At 35.5% G+C, this 19,750-nt stretch overlaps 1 protein-coding gene and 1 pseudogene across 6 annotated transcripts in view; both read left to right on the forward strand.

Moving 5' to 3' along the window:
• Positions 1-19,750, forward strand: part of PCDH15 (protocadherin related 15) — a 1,725,758-nt gene that overhangs the window by 1,639,928 nt on the left and 66,080 nt on the right. For all 6 annotated transcript variants that reach the window (XM_070470562.1, XM_070470566.1, XM_070470561.1 and 3 more), the window contains one exon: positions 19,230-19,445. In XM_070470562.1, the coding sequence (XP_070326663.1) occupies positions 19,230-19,445 (216 nt within the window). The remainder of the gene's footprint in view (positions 1-19,229; positions 19,446-19,750) is intronic.
• LOC110141105 (quinone oxidoreductase-like) lies at positions 3,402-4,381 on the forward strand (annotated as a pseudogene).

The raw sequence follows: 19,750 nt of genomic DNA on the forward strand, positions 1-19,750 counted from the left end.
ACCCTTAGGACACAAGTCTGGCATGTGTCTTGCAGAGAGAAAAAGAGCAACACATCTGTCACTTCCACCCATTTCTCTTGTTTTCTATGGAAGCAGTCTAGTTGTAAAACAGTACTGTAGTTGAGAGACTTCAACTGGCCAGCATTCCCCATCTTCCAAAGGATACTGTGGTCATTCAGTATCACAGAAGAAGATCAGGCATGCCTTTTTAAACTCTGGGGATCAAACTTGTCCCAGCTGTTTTTTAAATATACATTTTAAAGGAGTGGTTTTGAAACTGCTAGCTCCTATCTGTAACAGAGAAAAAAGCAGCATCCACACTCATGGCTTCTTTCCACCGGAGGCATCCCTCCCTGCTCTAGATGGGGGTATAGATAGACCTTCCACTGAAGCTTTCCTTCCCTGGTCAGACTTAGTCTGTCCCTTACCGACACAGGCGCCTTACTCGTTCCTTCCAGTTCTACCACCGAGATGGGGTGGAGATACACCAGGGGCAGACCTGATGGCATCCCAGATTGATTTCTAGTTTCTTACCACCATGATCTTTGTTTGATTTGTCTGAGCAGCTTCCCAAGCTATGACTACTAGGGGAAACATCCATCTTACATGTGCCCACGCACATTCCTGAGTACAGTCCTGCAGCAGAAATGGTGAGTCACAAAGGGATGAACAACAACCAAGACGTTGGGTGTCACCACACCAGTATAGCAAAAGAAGCGGTGGAGGGTTGGCCAGCGAGGAAAAAGTGATTTTTGTCCTCAGGCTACCAGGGCCAATCCTTCCAGTTCATTTCCACAGATTATACAGAAAGAAATATCTAAGGAGGTGAGACAAAATTCATCAGAGAGCCTCCTCTGGTTCTCTAAGAGCTAGCGCTACCAAAGGAAGAAACCCATTGCATTTCCAATGTGACCAGATCCTGCAGTTCCCGATCTATGTCCTCAAAAACCCCATGGTCACCAGCAGTACTTATATCCACAAAGATGGGAGACACAGCCGTGACAAAGACTCACTTTCAGGTCGCTGGTCCCTGAGGCGGGCAGCCAAGAGAGTGATCTAGCCTGAGAGACGTTCCTGGAGCTAGAGTTCCACCTAGTTTCCGAACATGCTTCTGGAGCTAGAGTTCCACCTCGCTCCGTACATGCTCCTAGTAACTTTGTAGCAAAGCTTGCCTAGTCTAGCAAGGCTAAGCGCTGCCATACATGGGAACTAAGTAAAAGTACACAATAACAGCATGGATCACAAGTCCCTTAAAAGTCTATGATCCGACAGATTAAGTTAGTAGCTCTAGTTCCCCACACAATTATGAAATGGTCAAAGAGACCAGGAAAAGGTGACTGAGAAAGGCAAATTCAGTCCACATGCTTCTCCCATTTCTGGCTGCTCCCCTCGCAGGGACGTTGGGTGTCTCTTGGCACTGACAGGTTGGTTAAAACTCCAATAAGTCTTCCCTTTTGGGGGCTGCCTTCAGTCATTGCGAGGCACCGTGAAACCACAGAGCAGATCTCATCACTTGCTTGCACAGGGCATGTTCATTCATTCACACAAGCACACCATGGAGTTAGTAAGGTAAAGCAGAAAACGCGCATACTGAGAAAGCAGAGAGGCTAGAGCTCTGGGTGTTCTTACCTTGTCCGGAAGATCCCAGACGAGCCCCCAAGATGATAGCTTACTGTGAACGATGTCAGATTCGTGATCTCTGAAAAAGAAGATTTAGCTTCAGGACCAGGGACCAGGCTTGATCACTCAAGAGCTTTTGTGTAGCAGAGTTTTATTAAAGTAAGAAAAGGGACAGGGAAAACTGACATAGACATCAGAAGGGGGAGAGAGAATGCCCCCCTCACTAGTGTTAGCAAGCGAGTTATATACTTTAGCTGTTACAATAAATCAAAAGAATGTCTCAAGGTTGTCAAGATCTTACTAGACCCACTCCCATAATTACATTTTAAGCTAATAGGATTAAACAGAAAGTTTTCAGAAAGGAGAAACTGCCCTCAAGCAGGATTGTTGTTATATAATCCCTAGTACAGAGTTGTTTAAACTGAGTTGTTTGTTTGTTGTGTAATCATCAGTTCAGAGCTTAAAGAAAAAATGTTTTATGTAACTAAGACTAAGGAATGTAGAGGAAAAAAAAAATGATATTTGTCCTTTCCTCCCCCTTGAGAGTTCCAGAACCCTATCTCCACTTCCAGAGTCTCAGGCCACTATCTTCTCCTAGAGGACACTGGACTTCTTATCAACCTGCCTAGGAATTGATTCTCACTTCTGTGTTATGATATAGGGTACTGATCAGGAACCCAAGCTGGGTAGGAAGAATAAGTGAGAGGAAACAGACTGAAGTCTTAGATGAACCAGCTGAAGGAAGGATTTAGGTGCTTAACAGAGAACAATCACTGGAAAAACAGTATGCACTCCAGGCCTAGAAAGCCCCAGAGGTGAGCTCAGAACACACTCACTGCAGGGTTCAGTAACTAACTCTGAATGGGGCAAGGCCAGGTGATACTGAGACAACTGCTTTTGAGGGAGGGATTTTTTGTGGGTTTACTATTCCTGGTTGGAGCTAAAATTAGAGGGTGGGATGAGACTGAGACCAAAAGTACAAAATAGAAAAAGAAAAAAATCACATCTGTAGGCAGGAAATGAACAGAATAGAAATACCTCTGCTCCTTCTATGATAGCAGAAATGACTAAGGGAACTAGGGAACTTTTCATTTGAATTGATATTGATTAAAGTTTAATCAAATATTATGAATATGAATTTCATAAATCCCAAGATTATGAAATTCCATGTAAATGAATGAAAAAGAAAAGTCATAAACATAAAGTTTTGATATTGAAATCTATATCAAAAACAGAATGAAGAAAGCAACTTGGATTTATGAGGATTTATTTGTAAGCATTGCATCTCACTAGCGGTAAAGAACCAGCTTGCCACTAGATACAAGTTCAATACCTGGAGGAGGGTATGGCAACCCATTCCAGTATTCTTGCCTGGAGAATCCCATGGACAGAGGGCCTGGTGGACTACAGTCCATGGAGTCACAATGAGTGGAACACAGCTAGCAACTGAGCACACATTATCTTCACACTGCATTATGAAGCATTTTTGTGTATATTTTATTTGTCAGTAATTGTCAGTGGCTTGATACTTCCCCTTCAGGAAGCCATAGCAAATTTAAGAGAGGAAAAAAAAAACAAAAATACTATATATATATATACAGATGTGAAGTCTGAGAAACAAAGCCTACAACATAGCCAGGAGAAATTTCAGCCTTCAGGTAGTGCCAGTATCAACTTATCCAGAGAAGAGTTTCTAAAAAGATCTTGTACCCCTTTTTTTCCTGTGGAAATTAAAAGAGCAAATTTTGCTTTCCTGCTCTACAACCAGTATCAAGGTCACCATGGAGACTGGACAGAGAGATACTAGAGTTTTTCAATTTGGTAGACCAGAAGTGCTACAATTCTATTCAGATATTGCCATACCAATTCTGAAAGACCACCAGGTTCTATTCTAAGTTCAAGTATGTGGTATAAACCCAGTGGACACATATGTTCACTCTGGTACCTAGAGTAGAAAACCATTTCTACCCTATAATCCTGGCTTAGATGTGGCTAGAATAATAGAAGCTGTTGGAGAGACTACATCTGCTTTCAAGAAAGGTGACAGAATGCTCACTACCAGCATGATCTCTGGGGACTCTGCAGATTATGCTCTGGCAGCAGATCACACTGTTTACAAACTGCCAGAAAAATGAGTTTTAAACAAGGAGCTGCCATTGGTAGCCCATATTTCGTTGCTTTTTTGAGCTCTGCTCCTCAGTGCCCATGTGCAAGCTAGAGAAAGTGTTCTGGTTCATGGGGCTAGTGGAGGAGTTGGAATAGCAGCATGCCAAACTGTTAGAGCTAATGGCTTAAAGGTTTGGGCCACAGCTGGTACTGAAGAAGGACAAAGATTGTTTTGCAAAATATAGTCCACAAAGTGTTTAGTCACAAAGAAGCTAACTATATTGATAAAATTAAGAAATTTGTTGGTAAAAAAGAAATTGATATGATTACTGAAATGTTAGCTAATGTGAATCTGAGCTATAATTTGAATCTTTTGTCACATGGAGAATGAGTAACAGTTGTTGGCAGCAGAGATTCTATTGAAATAAACCCACAGGACACAAGGAGGAAGGAATCTATTAATAGCATAATAGGAGTTGCTCCCTATTCAAGGAGGAATTTCAGCGGTTTGTAACAGCCTTTCAAACCAGAATGGAAATTGGTTGGTTGTGACCAGTAATAGGTCCCCAGTATTCATTAGAGAAGATGGCCCAGGTTCATGAATATATCATTCTTCAGTGGTGCTACTGGGAAAATGATTCTTCTCTTTAAATAATCAATCCTTTTATACATTTCCTATGTAATTAGAGGTATCTTGAGTGAGTGAGTGAGTGAGTGAAAATCGCTTAGTCATGTCTGACTCTTTGCGACCCCATGGACTATGCAGGCCATGGAATTCTCCAGGCCAGAATATTGGAGTGGGTAGCCTTTCCCCTTCTCCAGGGGATCTTCCCAAACCAGGGGTCAAACCCAGGTCTCCCGCTCTGCAGGCAGATTCTTTACCAGCTGAGCCACAAGGGAAGCCCACAGAGAAATTTTGCTTGTTGCTGGTTGAATTTTTTTTTTCTTTTTTCTAATTGAACCTAAGATACTGTGTAAATTTCAGGTGAAAGTGAAAGTGAAGTCACTCAGTCATGTCCGATTCTTTGTGACTCTTTGGACTATAGCCCACCATTCTCCTTTATCCATAGACTTTTCCAGGCAAGAATACTGGAGTGGGTTGCTGTTTCCTTCTCCAGGGGATCTTCCCAACCCAGGAATCGAACTAGGGTCTCCTGCATTACAGGTGGATTCTTTACCAGCTGAGCCACAAGGGGAGCCCTTGGGAGAGGTAGCTTACCTCAGTTTTCCATATACCACATTTGTTTTAATTAGCATTCATTTGATTCAGTGAGTTCTTATAGTTAAGAAAAGAAGATTTAGAGATCATAGGCATTGGATTACAATTTATTTTATAGCTGTCAATAGTCTATATACCTTCTACCTCTTATTAAGGAATCATCATAATAGTAAATAGGATGTTAGTAGTCATTTGGCATCAGATGACATTACAGGAATTTCTAACTGACTGCTAATCATGAATTCCATGCTTTTGACTAAAACATGCTAATTTAAAATAAGACTGCTTGACTTCCAAACCTACTTCTTATACAGTTTCTTTAGTCTCTGATTAGCCCAGAACTATGTTGGATTTGGAAGACTTTCTGGACAAACTGAGACCCCTTTTCCCAACTAATCTCATCTAGTTCTCCAAGTCTCTCAGAAGGGTGGGATAAATAATGCACATAGAAATTTGTTAGTTTTCCAGTATTCCTCAATATTTTATGACAATCACTAGGCTATTGATTGATTACTAATGACATATATTCTGTGAGGTCAGCAACCTTATCTTTGGTATAATGTGATATTAGGTACATGGTTTCCAAGTAGCTACTTGTTGATTGCTGTTGCTACTGCTATTTAGTCGCTGAGATTCACCTTCAAGTTAGAGTTAGAATTATCTCTTTATAGGATGAGGATCATGTATTTTTATTTAAATTAATGAGTGATCTGACTTTGTTATAATAACTTCAATAAATTCTAGATTATCCTTTAAAAAAAGAGTATCTTTTTTAAAAAGGCAATATTGATTTTTTGTCTTGTGTTCTTGTCCTTATCATACCATACGATAGCAAACCACAAAAATGGGTGAGCTTATCTTCAGCAATTAACGTATGTCTGAGAAGTGGAAGAGTCTTGAAGTTCTCATAGAAAAAAATAGAAGTGTAATCAAGAAATCTGTAAAATTTTTAAAATAGGCTTTTTCTGTAAGAGGGCACTAAAGTCATCTTAAAAAAAAAAATCCCAAATTCAAAAAGACTATCAATTTCAGAGTCTTAAAGAAATCCCTTAAATTCCCCCCTTAGAGACAGATGTGGTCAAAAAATACCATTTTTCAAAGAAAAAGTATTAATAGAAAAGTCTGAACAGCAAAAATTTATCTTTCAATATTATAAAATGAACTGTTAAAAAGTTGAAAAATGAAACAGTCATTTCTCTGGCTTTAATGAATCACAACATGACACATAATCTTTTCTGGCACCTCCTGAGCGTATCAATGTTATGTTAATAATCATGGAAATTAGGGGAAACTAGTGAGAAAAGGAAAAGAACACAATGAAAATGTGTAATCTCACCTACATTTATAAGGGTCTGATTAACACCAAATGCAATTAAAATATTGAATTCTCTTTCAGCATGTCATTTAACAGAGCAGCAAGACCAGGATAAGGGCATAAACAACTCCATTTCCTGCCAGTGTTTGTGTTCTGCTTTATCCTGAAAGAGAGATGTGGAGATGAAGCTACTTGTCTTAATTTAATTGCTACTGAACCTTGGTAGTATCTTCACAGAAGGGAAAAAAAATGAGAACTGTTAAGTGCAATTTTTAATGAAATTTATTGGTTTAGTACAGGGGCTATCTGTCTCTGTAGCAAGGAGCTAGGAATAATCTTCACCACATACCTCTCTAGGTACAAGTCTGATGGCAAATCCTACATGAGACATAAAGTCAAAGATGAAAGGCTTTGCTCATCAACTGTTTGATTTGAGGTCATCTAGCAGGTCCTCTGGCTTTCCTGATGGCTGAGTGGTAAAGAATCCATCTGCCAATGCAGGAGACACGGATTCAATCCTTGGGTGAGGGACATTCCTTGGAGAAGGAAATGGCAACTCACTCCACTTTTCTTGCCTGGGAAATCCCATGGACAGAGGAGCCTGGAAGGCTATAGTTCGTGGGGTCACAAAGAGTTGAACAGGACTTAGTGACCAAAGAGCAATAACAGGGTCCTCCACAGTTTGGAATGTCATTTACAGAATGAATTTATTTCTTTCTGCCTACCAGAGTTAAGAAAATTAAATGGCACTCTATTCATAAAGTGCTTAGCCCAAAGAAGGACACTGGTTATAACCAGATTATTTATCATGTTTTCCTAGATCTTTCTTGAGTATAATCTATTCATTACTCTTTTCCAGTGCTGACAGTCAACCTACATTTAATGACTTCAATCATTGCCAGTGCCAGTTCTTCATTGGCTAAAGAACTATTTAGATTAGAGCAAGTTAGCCAAAGGCAATTAGGTTAAAGACTGGTAGGCCAGTGCTATTTTTTGGCAAAAACAAACATATGAACACTCAAACAAAAGCTAGCAATTTTATTACGAATAAATGCTATCTAGTTTTTGTTTGTGGCTCAGTAAGAATCTGCCTGCAGTGCAGGAGACCTGAGTTCAATTCCTGGGTTGGGAAGATCCTCTGGAGAAGGGAATGGTTATGCACTCCAGTATTGTTGCCTGGATAATTCCATGAACAGAGGAGCCTTGTGGGCTACCGTCCATGGGCTCACAAAGAGTCAAACATGACTGAGGGAATAACACTTTCACTTTCAATGTCTTTCAAACTTTAACTTTGATGTTCTCTGTGGTGGTTTTAAAACAATTTATAGATTTTTTTTCTGTTTGTTAATAATTTTGTTTGATTATCATAACTTTTATCCTACTCAATGTTATGCTTATCTGGATATTCTCTCTTTTGTTTGAAATAAAGAAAATTCTGAATGTCTGATTAATGACTGAAAATACTAGGTTATAAAGTCACAAAGATGGCTTGCCTTTGGTTACAGAAAGTATATATACGTGTCTGTATATACATTCTGTATATATGTGTGTGTGTGTGTATAAATAGATATATACTTTGTATATACATTGCAAATATAAAAGGGCATATGTCACTCTTTGTGACCCCATGGACTGTAGCCCACCAGACTTCTCTGTCCTTGGGGATTCTCCAGGCAAGAACACTGGAGTGGGTTGCCGTGCCCTGCTCCAGGGGGATCTTCCCAACTCAGGGATCGAACCAAGGTCTCCCACATTGCAGATGGCTTCTTTACCTTCTGAGACACCGGGGAAGCCCAAAAGGATGTATATAAAGATATTAATAATAACAATAAGTGGATGACATTGTAGAGTTTTTAATATTCCTTTATTAATTTGCATTTTCTGGTATTTCTCTAATAAGCAAGAAGTAATAAAATATTTTATATATTAGGCACATTATAAATAATTATAGGCCATTTATTACTTTTTACATTTACAAATAACAGTGAGAATAATTAGACAGAAATGACTTAGGAATTTTTATAAAGGAAAATAGAAGTGAAAATAAAGATACTTTAATAATTTCACAAAATTAGGTTGATAAATTTACACCATCCTATCCATGTTTCTCAAAGAATAAAGCTGTTACAAAAACAAGCTTTCAAAATACTAACCTTTTGTTGTATAATCTCTAGATGAAATTTTAATGTTGGCCACTATGTTTTATAATATATTTTGGGGGGGCCAATTGACTTCAGAATTTCGTTCAACAAAGACTATTTTATAGGAATTTTAGTTTGGCATTACAGCTGTTTTTTTTTTTTTTTTTCCTTAGCAAACTTGTTATATGGGAGAAATGGACATAAAATTCATCATTTTATAAAATAGAAAAATATACATATATATGTTCCTGTGTATATATGTGTGTGTGTGGAGAGAAAGAGTTCTAAAACACTACCAAGAACATTAAATGGAGAACATTTCAGAGACCAACTTCTTTTGTTGAATGTGTTTTTCATGTTAAAATATTTCAACATATATATTCAAGGAGACAGGTTTTTATTGTCGTCCCATGTGCAAATAGCACCATTGCAATCTGTAAATACACTCTTCTTTACTTTAGTGTCACTTTAACAATTCAAAAAGCTTTTCTTTTGGTGTCCATTAGTTTTATCACAGCACTTTAAATTCAATATTTTTTTGAAAGTTCTCAATTTATTTTCCAAAGTAAAAGGTTTATAAATTGAATTATCTTTTCCCTTGATATACTTTTTTTCCTGTAAAGTGACAATTATGGTTTTTCTTCTCATAGTAAAGCTTTTTGTTTGTGCTTGTTAATTTCTTATTAGATAAGCAATAAAACATTGTCAAATAGAATGAATAGAGTTGAACATTCAGAGTTAATTTTGAAATGCTTGGCTATCCCCTCACTTTATATTAGAGTTAGTAATTGAAGGACAAGTAGGTTTCTTATACATTATTCATATGCTAAACCTTTTTGCTTTAATGAAAAGTGCTGTTATGTAACTTTTAACATTAATTCTGCCTTAATATTGTAAAAATACATGTCATGATGTTTAAACAAAAAGATACTCAAATCTTTTTGTGGAACAAGTGGTCCAAATTAATTCACAAATGAAGGACATACTGTGTTAAGTCATCTAATGATGAGGACAAAAACACCTTTAAAAATTATGTTCAAAAGGATTGAGCAAAAATATACTTTAAATTTAAAATTTCAAAGTAGTGGCATTGGCCAATGGGGATTATGAAATGCAAAGATGAATTAGAAAATAGCCCTGTTCCCAATGAATATATAGCCAAGTACAAAAGACAGAAAGTAATGTGTTTTTCAATGTACAAGAGGTAATAAAAACAGAAGAGATAAGCTGAAAATCTCCAGAGTATTCATAGCAAAGATGGTAAGAATATAGTAAGAACCATAACTAAACTTGATTGTTCGTACCAGGCCCTGCATTTTATACCTCAGTGAATAGTCACAGCCACCCTATTCAGCATGTCCTATTTTATTCATTTATAATGAGGAACTAAGCCCTAGAGAGTTGTTTGCCCAGGTTCATATAGCCATTAAGTGGTAGACTCAAGCATATCCATCACTTCTAAATACAAATCTCTGATATTCTACTGATATTTCAGCCAAATATTATTTGACCATTTATTGGACATTATCCCAGAATAAAAGATATAAACAAAATAGAAACAAATTTTATGTGTAATGAAGACATAATTAAATATTAGAATATGCCAAGGTAAAAAGTATACTAAAACTATATAAAATATACTACTGAAAACATGCAGCACTCCCTAGGGGATAGCCTTCAGAAAAGCAATCTTAGTACAAAAAAAAGCTGTTTTAGTACATTAATCAACTTTGCATTTATTCAATATGTGTGTGTATGTACATGCCTACACATACAAGTGCAATAGTGTAGTTCAGGAGTGAATATGGCCTAGCAGACATGAGACATTTTAAGCAATAAGAAGCTATGCGTGCAAAGGACTGGAATCATAAAAGAACATAAATTGTTCAGAAGGAAAAAAAAAGTAGGTAATGTGGTTGATTTTGGAGAAATATAAGCAGAGTAAATATAGAGCAAGAAAATGGAATGTTAAACTGGAATTAGACTGGGAATATTTCATGGACTTGTCTTAAATTTCATCTTCTAGGAGGTGGGAGCTATCATTCATTTTTAAGCTATTGTTGAATTTTAAAATGAAACAGGAGAGCCTGAAATTGGGCAATGTCAGCTTGATGGATAGTCACTGAAGTGAGAAATATTTCAGAGTAGAACTCATTGGGCTTGCTGATGAACTGGGAGTAGAAAAGGAAGGGATGGGATAAGACAGGTGAAGACCCTACTGAGATTTTTAGCTCAGTCAATCCACATGAGCTAATGCGCTTAACCATGCAAAGAGAAGACAGAGGAGGAACAAGTATGGTAGCCAGAGGAAAGACTGGAGGGTGAGAGCTGAGAAAATACTAAATTTGGTTTGAATTGATTGAATGTAATGTAACTAAGAAAGAACCAGAAAGCTTGAGGTAATGAGCATGTCATTAAATTTTCTTTGAGAACTGAAGGATTTAGGAATTGCAACTATAGAATTCTTACAAAAATACAAATTTCTTAAAATTTTAATATGTTAGTTTTCAGTAAAAATCCACAACATTTTTTTTGTTGTTATCCAAAATCAACTTTAAAGCTAGTTTCCTCTCTTAAATAGAGGGCTCAAAATGTGCATGTATTTTCTTTTGATACTATGTCTATTGAGTAGACTGCAATTTCTTCCTTTTCCACATGAGTGAGAAGTTAGAAAAAATGATTTCAGAGTTCATTTCAAAGCATCGTTGAAGAATATATGATCACATTATATTAGCAATGATAGGAAAAGAACAAATTATTTTTGAGATAATATTTATTTTCCAAAATATTTTACAAGGGAATGGAACTAAAACTGAAAAAAATGCTTCAATTACTATGTAAATGCAAGACATTATTATTTTGTACTCTCATGCTTCCTGTAATACAGAATGTTTCAGTGTATAACTTTAAAAAATATAAAAGGAATAGTTTGCTAATCTTCAATTTCTTTATTTAATTTTTCGAATAGATATTATTGTGTGTTATTTGGTACCACTCTTTAACTTAGGTGACAATTTTGGCAGTTTCTAGCTATAATAAAATAATAACAAACCTCTGAAAATTCTGTAATACTGTGTTGCATGATATGACAAATCATATTTAGACAGTTGTTTCTACATTGAGTTGTGATTTACTCATTAGACTTCTCTGAATTATATTATACTTAAAGGATCAATGCCCTTATTGAAATTAAGAATTTTTTTTTAGACTGTGGTCCTTTTTTTGACATTCTTATAAAAAAATCAAATACTAAGCTTTCTTATTTAAAATCTTAAAAAAAATGCTTTATCTCTTTTTTGCTGTTGTTTTTATAGAAGTCTTAAATAGCCTTCTAAATAGATCAATCTATCTGACATTTAACTTGTTTATATTTAGCATATGTTGGGCATATAGATTTTAAGGGCTTTAAAGTCAAGGTTTCTTTATAGTTCCTAAAATTACAAAAGCCAAGTTCAACTAGTCTAAGTCAAAGCTCTGTTCTTTTTGTCCCTTGAAAACACAGCTTGACATGCTGACATTCTTGGTGGGAATGTGAGATTTGAACATTTTTACCCCAACCATATAAAATATTTACACTCTAATTTCAGGGAGAGTAAGCCTTCAATGTTAAATGTTAAAACGGGGTCTAATTGAGAAGCAAAAGTTAAAGCTAGCATCATTGGACTTTAATGGGCTTTCAAAGTTCTCTGGACATCACTAATTATTCTACTAATATTTCTGCATCCATAGTATTCATTTAGTCAACAGAGGGGAACAGTTATTTAGGCTGTGAGAAAATTAATGTGCTCACCTACTCCCCTGTATGATAGAAGCAATTATTTGGTGATTTTCTCTTAATGTTGGCCACCTGTGTGCATTAAACTTTCCAGATGAGGTCTTAGAAATGTCTAAGTGGTTTTCTGTGTCCCAGTTTTCATTTAAAAATATAATTACAGCAAGTATAATAATAATATTAATTTCTGACTTTCATTTTTAAAAACAACTCTAGACATAACTTTCCTGATTTTGCTCATAAAAAGAAACTCACAAAAGTTAGTGAATCAAATCTTCCAGTGTCACCTCTTCCAGATAATAATGGCTGTGTCAGGAACCCAGTATAATTTTTTTATTATAAAGGAGTAGCATTGATGGAATAAATAAAGTAGCATTGATTCTTGAGTAAATTTGATTCATTTAAAATTTTCACAATAGATCAGATTTAATTTTTCAATGTTAGTTTAGACAAATTTGTTTGATGTCCCCTTATTACAATCTAAAACAATGATGGAATAGATTTATAATTTTTATTTTTTTCCCTTCCATAGACTATTTCTATGAATGTTTTTCAGTTTTTATGGAAACAATGCAGATTATATTCCTAATAATTTATTTATTTAAAAACATACCTCTTGGCTATTTTACTCTATCTATACTTTAGTTCACTAACAATATCTTAGGCAAAGTGTTTCCTTCCAATCTGGTTCTTAATTCTCTAGAATTCATGAAACCTAATTTTTGCTGTTCATTCAGTACACTGACACTCTTGTGCCCTATGCATAAGCTTCTAACAACTTCATCTATGATTTTTTGTTATTATTTTTTTTACTTCTAGAAGATACATTTTACTTATGTTCAACTATTCTCATTTTATTTGTATTTTTAAAATCTCTATTATTTAATGAAACATATTGAACATTTACATTATACTATTTTCCTAATTCAGATATCTAAAGCCTTTGTGGGCATGACTTTGGTTTTCTATCTCATTGGACTCTCTTTTCATGATACTTGGTTTCTGGTTCATTTTGAGAATTATCTGACTCTAACTTTTCATCTTTCTTCAAGTTTATTTGTTAGAATTACTTGAAGCATAGATTGTAGGTAGCTTTTTTGAAAAAGTGGTTGTTTCTGTGAGAAAGCTAGGCTGTTATCATTAAAATCAAATTATCAGTTGTGGTTCATCTATTTAGGTAGAGTTCAGGACCACTGAATTTACAAATTGATAACATGATTTATCCTTGAGTTGAGGAAATCAGTTGTGTATGAATAAAGGCTGCAAATTCTGATGAAGACTTGTGTTGGTTATAGATTGAGTCTCAGTAAAGTTTGGGTTTCTTTGTTTTCTGTTTTTTATCCATTTCATTCAACATCCAGGTTTAAATCAGGCAGTTTTCTTTTGTGGCAGGGGCAGTGGTGGCTGGAAAGGAGAGATGAATTTCTTATTCACCTTTAAAATTATAATTTAGCATTCTTCAGAGTGGAATCTTATTACACTCACATCTATGAGTGGGACTTGGATCTTGCCTCCTATTCTCTGAGACACTCAAGACCTCATAAATTAAATTTTAAGTTCACTTGGATCAACAGAAACCCTGTAAGTGAACTTACTATCAGTACTAAACTGTCTAGATTCTTGTTTTCATTTGGTTTTTGACCTTCATACTTATTTTCTTCCTATCTCCTTGATATGTTTAGGAAAAATTATTAAGATCTTTTCAGTTCAGTCAGTCAGTTCAGTCACTCAGTAGTGTCCAACTCTTTGCAACCCCATGGACTGCAGCATGCCAGGCCTCCCTGTCCATTGCCAACTCCCAGAGTTTATGCAAACTCATGTCCATTGAGTCAGTGATGCCATCCAGCCATCTCATCCTCTGTTGCCCCTTTCTCTTTCTGCCTTCAATCTTTCCCAGCATCAGGGTCTTTTCCAATGACTGAGTTCTTCACATCAGGTGGCCAAAGTATTGGAGTTTCAGCTTCAGCATCAGTTCTTCCAATGAATATTCAGGACTGATTTCCTTTAGGGTTGACTGGTTTGGTCTCCTTGCAGTCCAAGGGATTCTCAAGAGTCTTCTCCAACATCACAGTTTAAAGGCATCAATACTTTGGTGCTCAACTTTCTTTATAGACCAACTCTCACACCCACGCATGACAACTGGAAAAACCATAGTTCTGACTAGATGGCCCTTTGTTGGCAAAGTAATGTCTCTGCTTTTTCATATGCTGCTAAGTTGCTCATAACTTTTCTTCAAAGGAACAAGTGTCTTTTAATTCCATGGTTGCAATCACCACCTGCAGTGATTTTGGAGCCCTAGAAATAAAGTCTGTCACTATTTCCACTGTTTCCCCATTTATTTGCCATGAAGTGATGGGACCAGATGCCATGCTCTTAGTTTTCTGAATGTTGAGTTTTAAGCCAACTTTTTCACTCTCCTCTTTCACTTTCAAGAGGCTCTTTAGTTCTTCACTTTCTGCCATAAGGGTGGTGTCACCTGCATATCTGAGGTTATTGATAATTCTCCCAGCAATCTTGATTCCAGTTTGTGCTTCATCCAGTCCAGCATTTCTCATGATGTACTCTGCATATAAGTTAAATAGTAGGGTGACAATATATAGCCTTGACATACTCCTTTCCTGATTATCTAGATCTCAGTGTTGTTTTCACTGGAATTTTAGCTCTGATACTTAATCTGACATATTGAATGCAGTGATTATAATATAGGTTTTAGCGTGATATCTACCCAACTTTGCTGTCAACTATCTTTATGATGTGAGGGCTTCCCCGGTGGCTCAGACAGTAAAGAGTCTGCCCGCAATGTGAGATACCTGGGTTCTATCCCTGGGTCAGGAAGATCCCCTGGAGAAGGAAATGGCAACTCACTCCAGTATTCTTGCCTGGAAAATCCCATGGATGAAGGAGCCTGGTGGGCTACAGTCCATGGGATCGCAGAGTCAGACACGACTGAACAACTAAAACACATCTTTATGATCGTTAGTCAATCACTGATCTCTCTGAGCCTCCATCTCTGCACCTATAGATTAATAGTAATAAAACTTGCCCCATAGAAAGGATGACATAAGATTATGTATGAAAAGTATTTACACAGCCCCTGGACAATCATAATTGGTCAATAAATGTTAGCTCACCAAAGCAGCAATAACATAACATTATATAAGTAACGTAAATAGACCTTGTGTTTTAAAGAGCACTTTACTGGTTGCTAGTCTAAGTCTGACCCAGCCTCAGTCACTGGCTTTAACTGAGCCCTCTGTAGTTCAAATCCATGTTGTGCAAGGGTCAACTGTATATAAGTTTTGGTCTAAAACCATGTGTTTGTTGTAAGTTAAATAGACAAAGTTAAACTTGAAAATCATTTAAATTGGTCATAAGTGGAGTACCTATGGAATTTTTATCATTCATATTTTAACTTGCTAGTTTCAACTGAATGTGAGAGAGAGGGGAGAGATTTGAAAGAATGCTAATGATCCTGGCAACGATCCTCATAACAGTATTCTGAAATGAGATATTTTCAGATTTCAAAAAGGATCAAATCTATTAAAAAAAATCAGAAAATTTAAGTGGAGCCATTACAGATAGCATATATATGACAGTAGTTTTATATAGTGGAAAAAAATCTAAAAAACACCAAAGAAGCAGACTCACAGATATAGAGAACAATTTAGTGGTTACCACTGGAAAGGGGGAAGGGAAGAAGCGCAATGTAGCAGTAGAAGGGGGAAAAAATGGGTCATTATGGAATTATATCTTTTTTTTTTTTTTGCCTTTTCATACTGTTCATGGGGTTCTCAAGGCAAAAATATTGAAGTGATTTGCCATTTCCTTCTCCAGTAGACCACATTTTGTCAGAATTCTCCACCATGACCTGTCCATCTTGAGTGACCCTATATGGCATGGCTCATAGTTTCATTGAGTTAGATAAGGCTGTGGTCCATGTGATCAGTTTGATTAGAAAGCATATTAAAAAGCAGAGACATTACCTTGCCAACAAACTCCATCTAGTCAGAGCTATGGTTTTTCTAGTAGTCATGTATGGATGTGAGAGCTGGACTATAAAGAAAGCTGAGCACTGAAGAATTGATGCTTTTGAACTGTGATGTTGGAGAAGACTCTTGAGAATCCCTTGGACTGCAAGGAGATCAAATCAGTCAACCCTAAAGGAAATCAGTCCTGAATATCCATTGGAAGAACTGATGCTGAAGCTGAAACTCCAATACTTTGGCCACCTGATGTGAAGAACTGACTCATTGGAAAAGACCCTGATACTGAGGAAGGTTGAAGGCAGAAGGAGAAGGGGATGACACAGGATGAGATGGCTGGATGGCATCACTGACACAACAGACATGAGTTTGAACAAACTCCAGGAGTTGATGGACAGGGAAGCCTGATGTATTGCAGTTCATGGGGTCACAGAGTCAGACATGACTGAGCTGAACTGAAATGAACTGAACTGATGGGATTATAGAAAATAATCTGTGTGAAACTTTTGTAGAATTTAAGAAATCTTTCATTCAATTAAAAAAAATAGTCCAGTAAACATGATTTTTTTCTTAATTCTGTATCTCACTTTCAGTAATTTGCTCCTAATGTATGAAGGAAAGTTATGCTTAAAAAATACTTCTGAGTTACCCAAACTTTTGCATTATGTGATTATTTGTTTCAGGAAAGTTATGTTTAAAAACACCTTAATCTGTTAAGGCAAAATATGCCACTATAATAATTTAGTAAATTAAGAATACAGCAAGCCAAAATTACATGTTTATTGAAATTGGAAGTAATCAGTAAGAACAGTGCAAAGAAGCTTAATATACAAAACAATCAAAACAATGAAAATGATTTTGCTGTAACTGCCTTTTCTTTTCTTTTCTACTGTGTTAGAGTTTTTTTATAATATTAAGATTTGGAATCTTACAATAAAAACCTGAGTAGAAGTTAGACAAAAAATAGACCATAAATTATGATCCCATTAATATAACATTTAAAAATAAGCATAACTGATGAATGGTGTTGATAATCAGAGTAGTGGTTTCTCTGGGGAACAAAGTATGACTGGAAGGATATGATGAACATTCTGGGATGCTGGTAAGTTTTATTTTTTGACGTAGATGCTGGCTCATTGGATGTGTATATTCTGCAATATTTTATTGAACTGCATATTTATGATTTGTACATGTTCTGTGCCAGTTTCTTATACCTCAATAAAGTTTCATTAATGATAAAAAGTTTATTTCAAAGAAAATACTCATGTTAATCATAAGTGATAGAATAATATTCAGCCATATTTTTGAATGATTCAGTACATCTTAAATTTGCTCCTAGTATATGAAAGAAATATCTTTAATTACTTAATCTAAACTCATTTTAATTTCAATTGTGAATGTGCTTTTTATTTCTTACTCTATACTTTGTTAAATGAATAAAAACTTGGGTTTAAAGCTTAAAAATAAACACTTTGATAACTATTTTTTCTTTCTTTTTTTTTTCTTTGTATAGTGATAATGTGACCTATGTTGGAATCTAATTCCTATTCCTCTAATACAGAAATGAAGCTCTGCCATTATGTAAAACATACAGGGCATTTAAAAAGATGAACTGGTAGTTTGAGCTTGTTATAATCTAAAGCTGAAAATTTTAACTTTTGAATTTTGAGAAATATTTTACCCCAAAGGAAAATATCTGGATTTTTTTACTTCAAGTTACCTTGTCTAGCAGAGTTATCCTGAAATGTTTTAAATAGTTAAGCACATATATAGAATTTAAAGTTAGAGATTCAAATTTTTGAGTTTTGTGCTGAATCTCAATATGCATTTTCTATTGTTTACTATTCTTGTAATTATTTGTAGCCAAACTTTGCCACTTACTTTGTAGCCTTTGGCTCTTCAAATTTAATACAAAATTTACATTTCACTTCTTTAGTCACATTAGCCTCATTTCAAGTGTTCAGTGGCTTGTGACTACTGCATTGGACAGAGGACATTTAGAGCACTTCTGTCATTGCCAAAAGTTCTGTTGGACAATACTAATATAAGTACTAGAATAATATATTCCTTAGAGAGTTTTATTTTTGTTAAAAATATTTTTTATAGAATTCTTAGCATTGTAATGATGAATCATAAATGCTTGATATCTGATATTTAATAATAATATTTTAAAATAATAATAATCAGATAATAGTAATTATAATTAAAATCTAAATGCTACATATCTAGTATCACAAATAAAGTTATATAGCCTTGTATAAATTCACTAAAACTATCATATCCACCATTCGTCTATCAGATGTTTCACTGTGACAAATTGGCAGTCTGAAAAATTTCCCTGAAGTAGAAACAAAAAAGCCAGGCTAATATTGCTATGCTTCCAGCTTTATTTAAAAAAAAAAAAAAAAAATTCTAAACAACTATTTCTTTTTAATTTCCAAGTGTGAAGAAACCTCATGTAGATCATAAGTACCTACAACCAGGGACAAATCTGGTTAATCAAGATACAAGCTGATGAAAAAAGAAGCTGCATTAGTATTCTAACACTCTCTTATGATATGGCATTTACTAATCAGGATCTCTTTATATAACTCTAAACTTATAAAAGCTCTAAATACTGTCCTGGTGTCATCTGAAATACTTTAGTGCATTATTTTAATTTTTTTTTTTCTTTTTAGGAAATAGATCAAAACCACAATTACATGCTATGCCTACTACACAAGACAATGGTTAGGTAAACAGTCCCATCCTTAAACCAATTTGGATCTCAGCCCAGTGCTGACCCCGTTAAACATGCCAATCAAAACACTCGGTTCATCGGTGGGACTGAGTTAATGTCTCTGTCCCTTGTATTCTCAGTTCAGTAGTCATTATCTGTCTCATAACAGTTGTTCAACCCTGTGTATACAAAGTCTATACATCTATATAATGGTACCTAGAAAAATATAACTTTAGGAGGACTTTATTGTGTTATTGTTACCCAAGAAACAGCTGTCTTGCAACCAGAAATAAGCTCTTTCATAAAGGTTATTTCTTTCCAGCTTATTTATAACCTGTACTTTTTCCCTCCTAGGCGACTGATAAAGATACTGGCAATTATAGCGCCATGGCATACAGACTCATAATACCACCAATTAAAGAAGGGAAGGAAGGATTCGTGGTGGAGACATACACAGGGCTTATCAAAACGGCTATGCTCTTCCATAACATGAGGCGGTCTTACTTTAAGTTTCAAGTCATCGCAACTGACAATTATGGGAAGGGACTAAGTGGCAAAGCAGATGTTCTGGTGAGTAGATAAAACTTCAGATAAAGGGGGAATGTGCAGTACTAGCCAGAGGTTAATGTTTTAACACCTAGAACTTTTAAATATTGGAAATAGGTTTTCTAAAACATCAATGTGATTAACTTTTATCCAGGTTGTTACTACGTATAGTTTAGAATATTAAAAAATTAGAGCTTTGTGGTGGTTTATTTTTTGACATTCCAAAAATTAATCATATTGTTTTTGAGTATGACTGCGACAGCATTGTCTTAAGCACTGGTTTTCTGTTTGGTCTGCAGATCTCATTTTTTAATAAAAAGTTTGCTGGA

This window comes from Odocoileus virginianus, chromosome 7, assembly GCF_023699985.2.
Source record: "Odocoileus virginianus isolate 20LAN1187 ecotype Illinois chromosome 7, Ovbor_1.2, whole genome shotgun sequence".
Classification (NCBI taxonomy): Eukaryota; Metazoa; Chordata; class Mammalia; order Artiodactyla; family Cervidae; genus Odocoileus; species Odocoileus virginianus.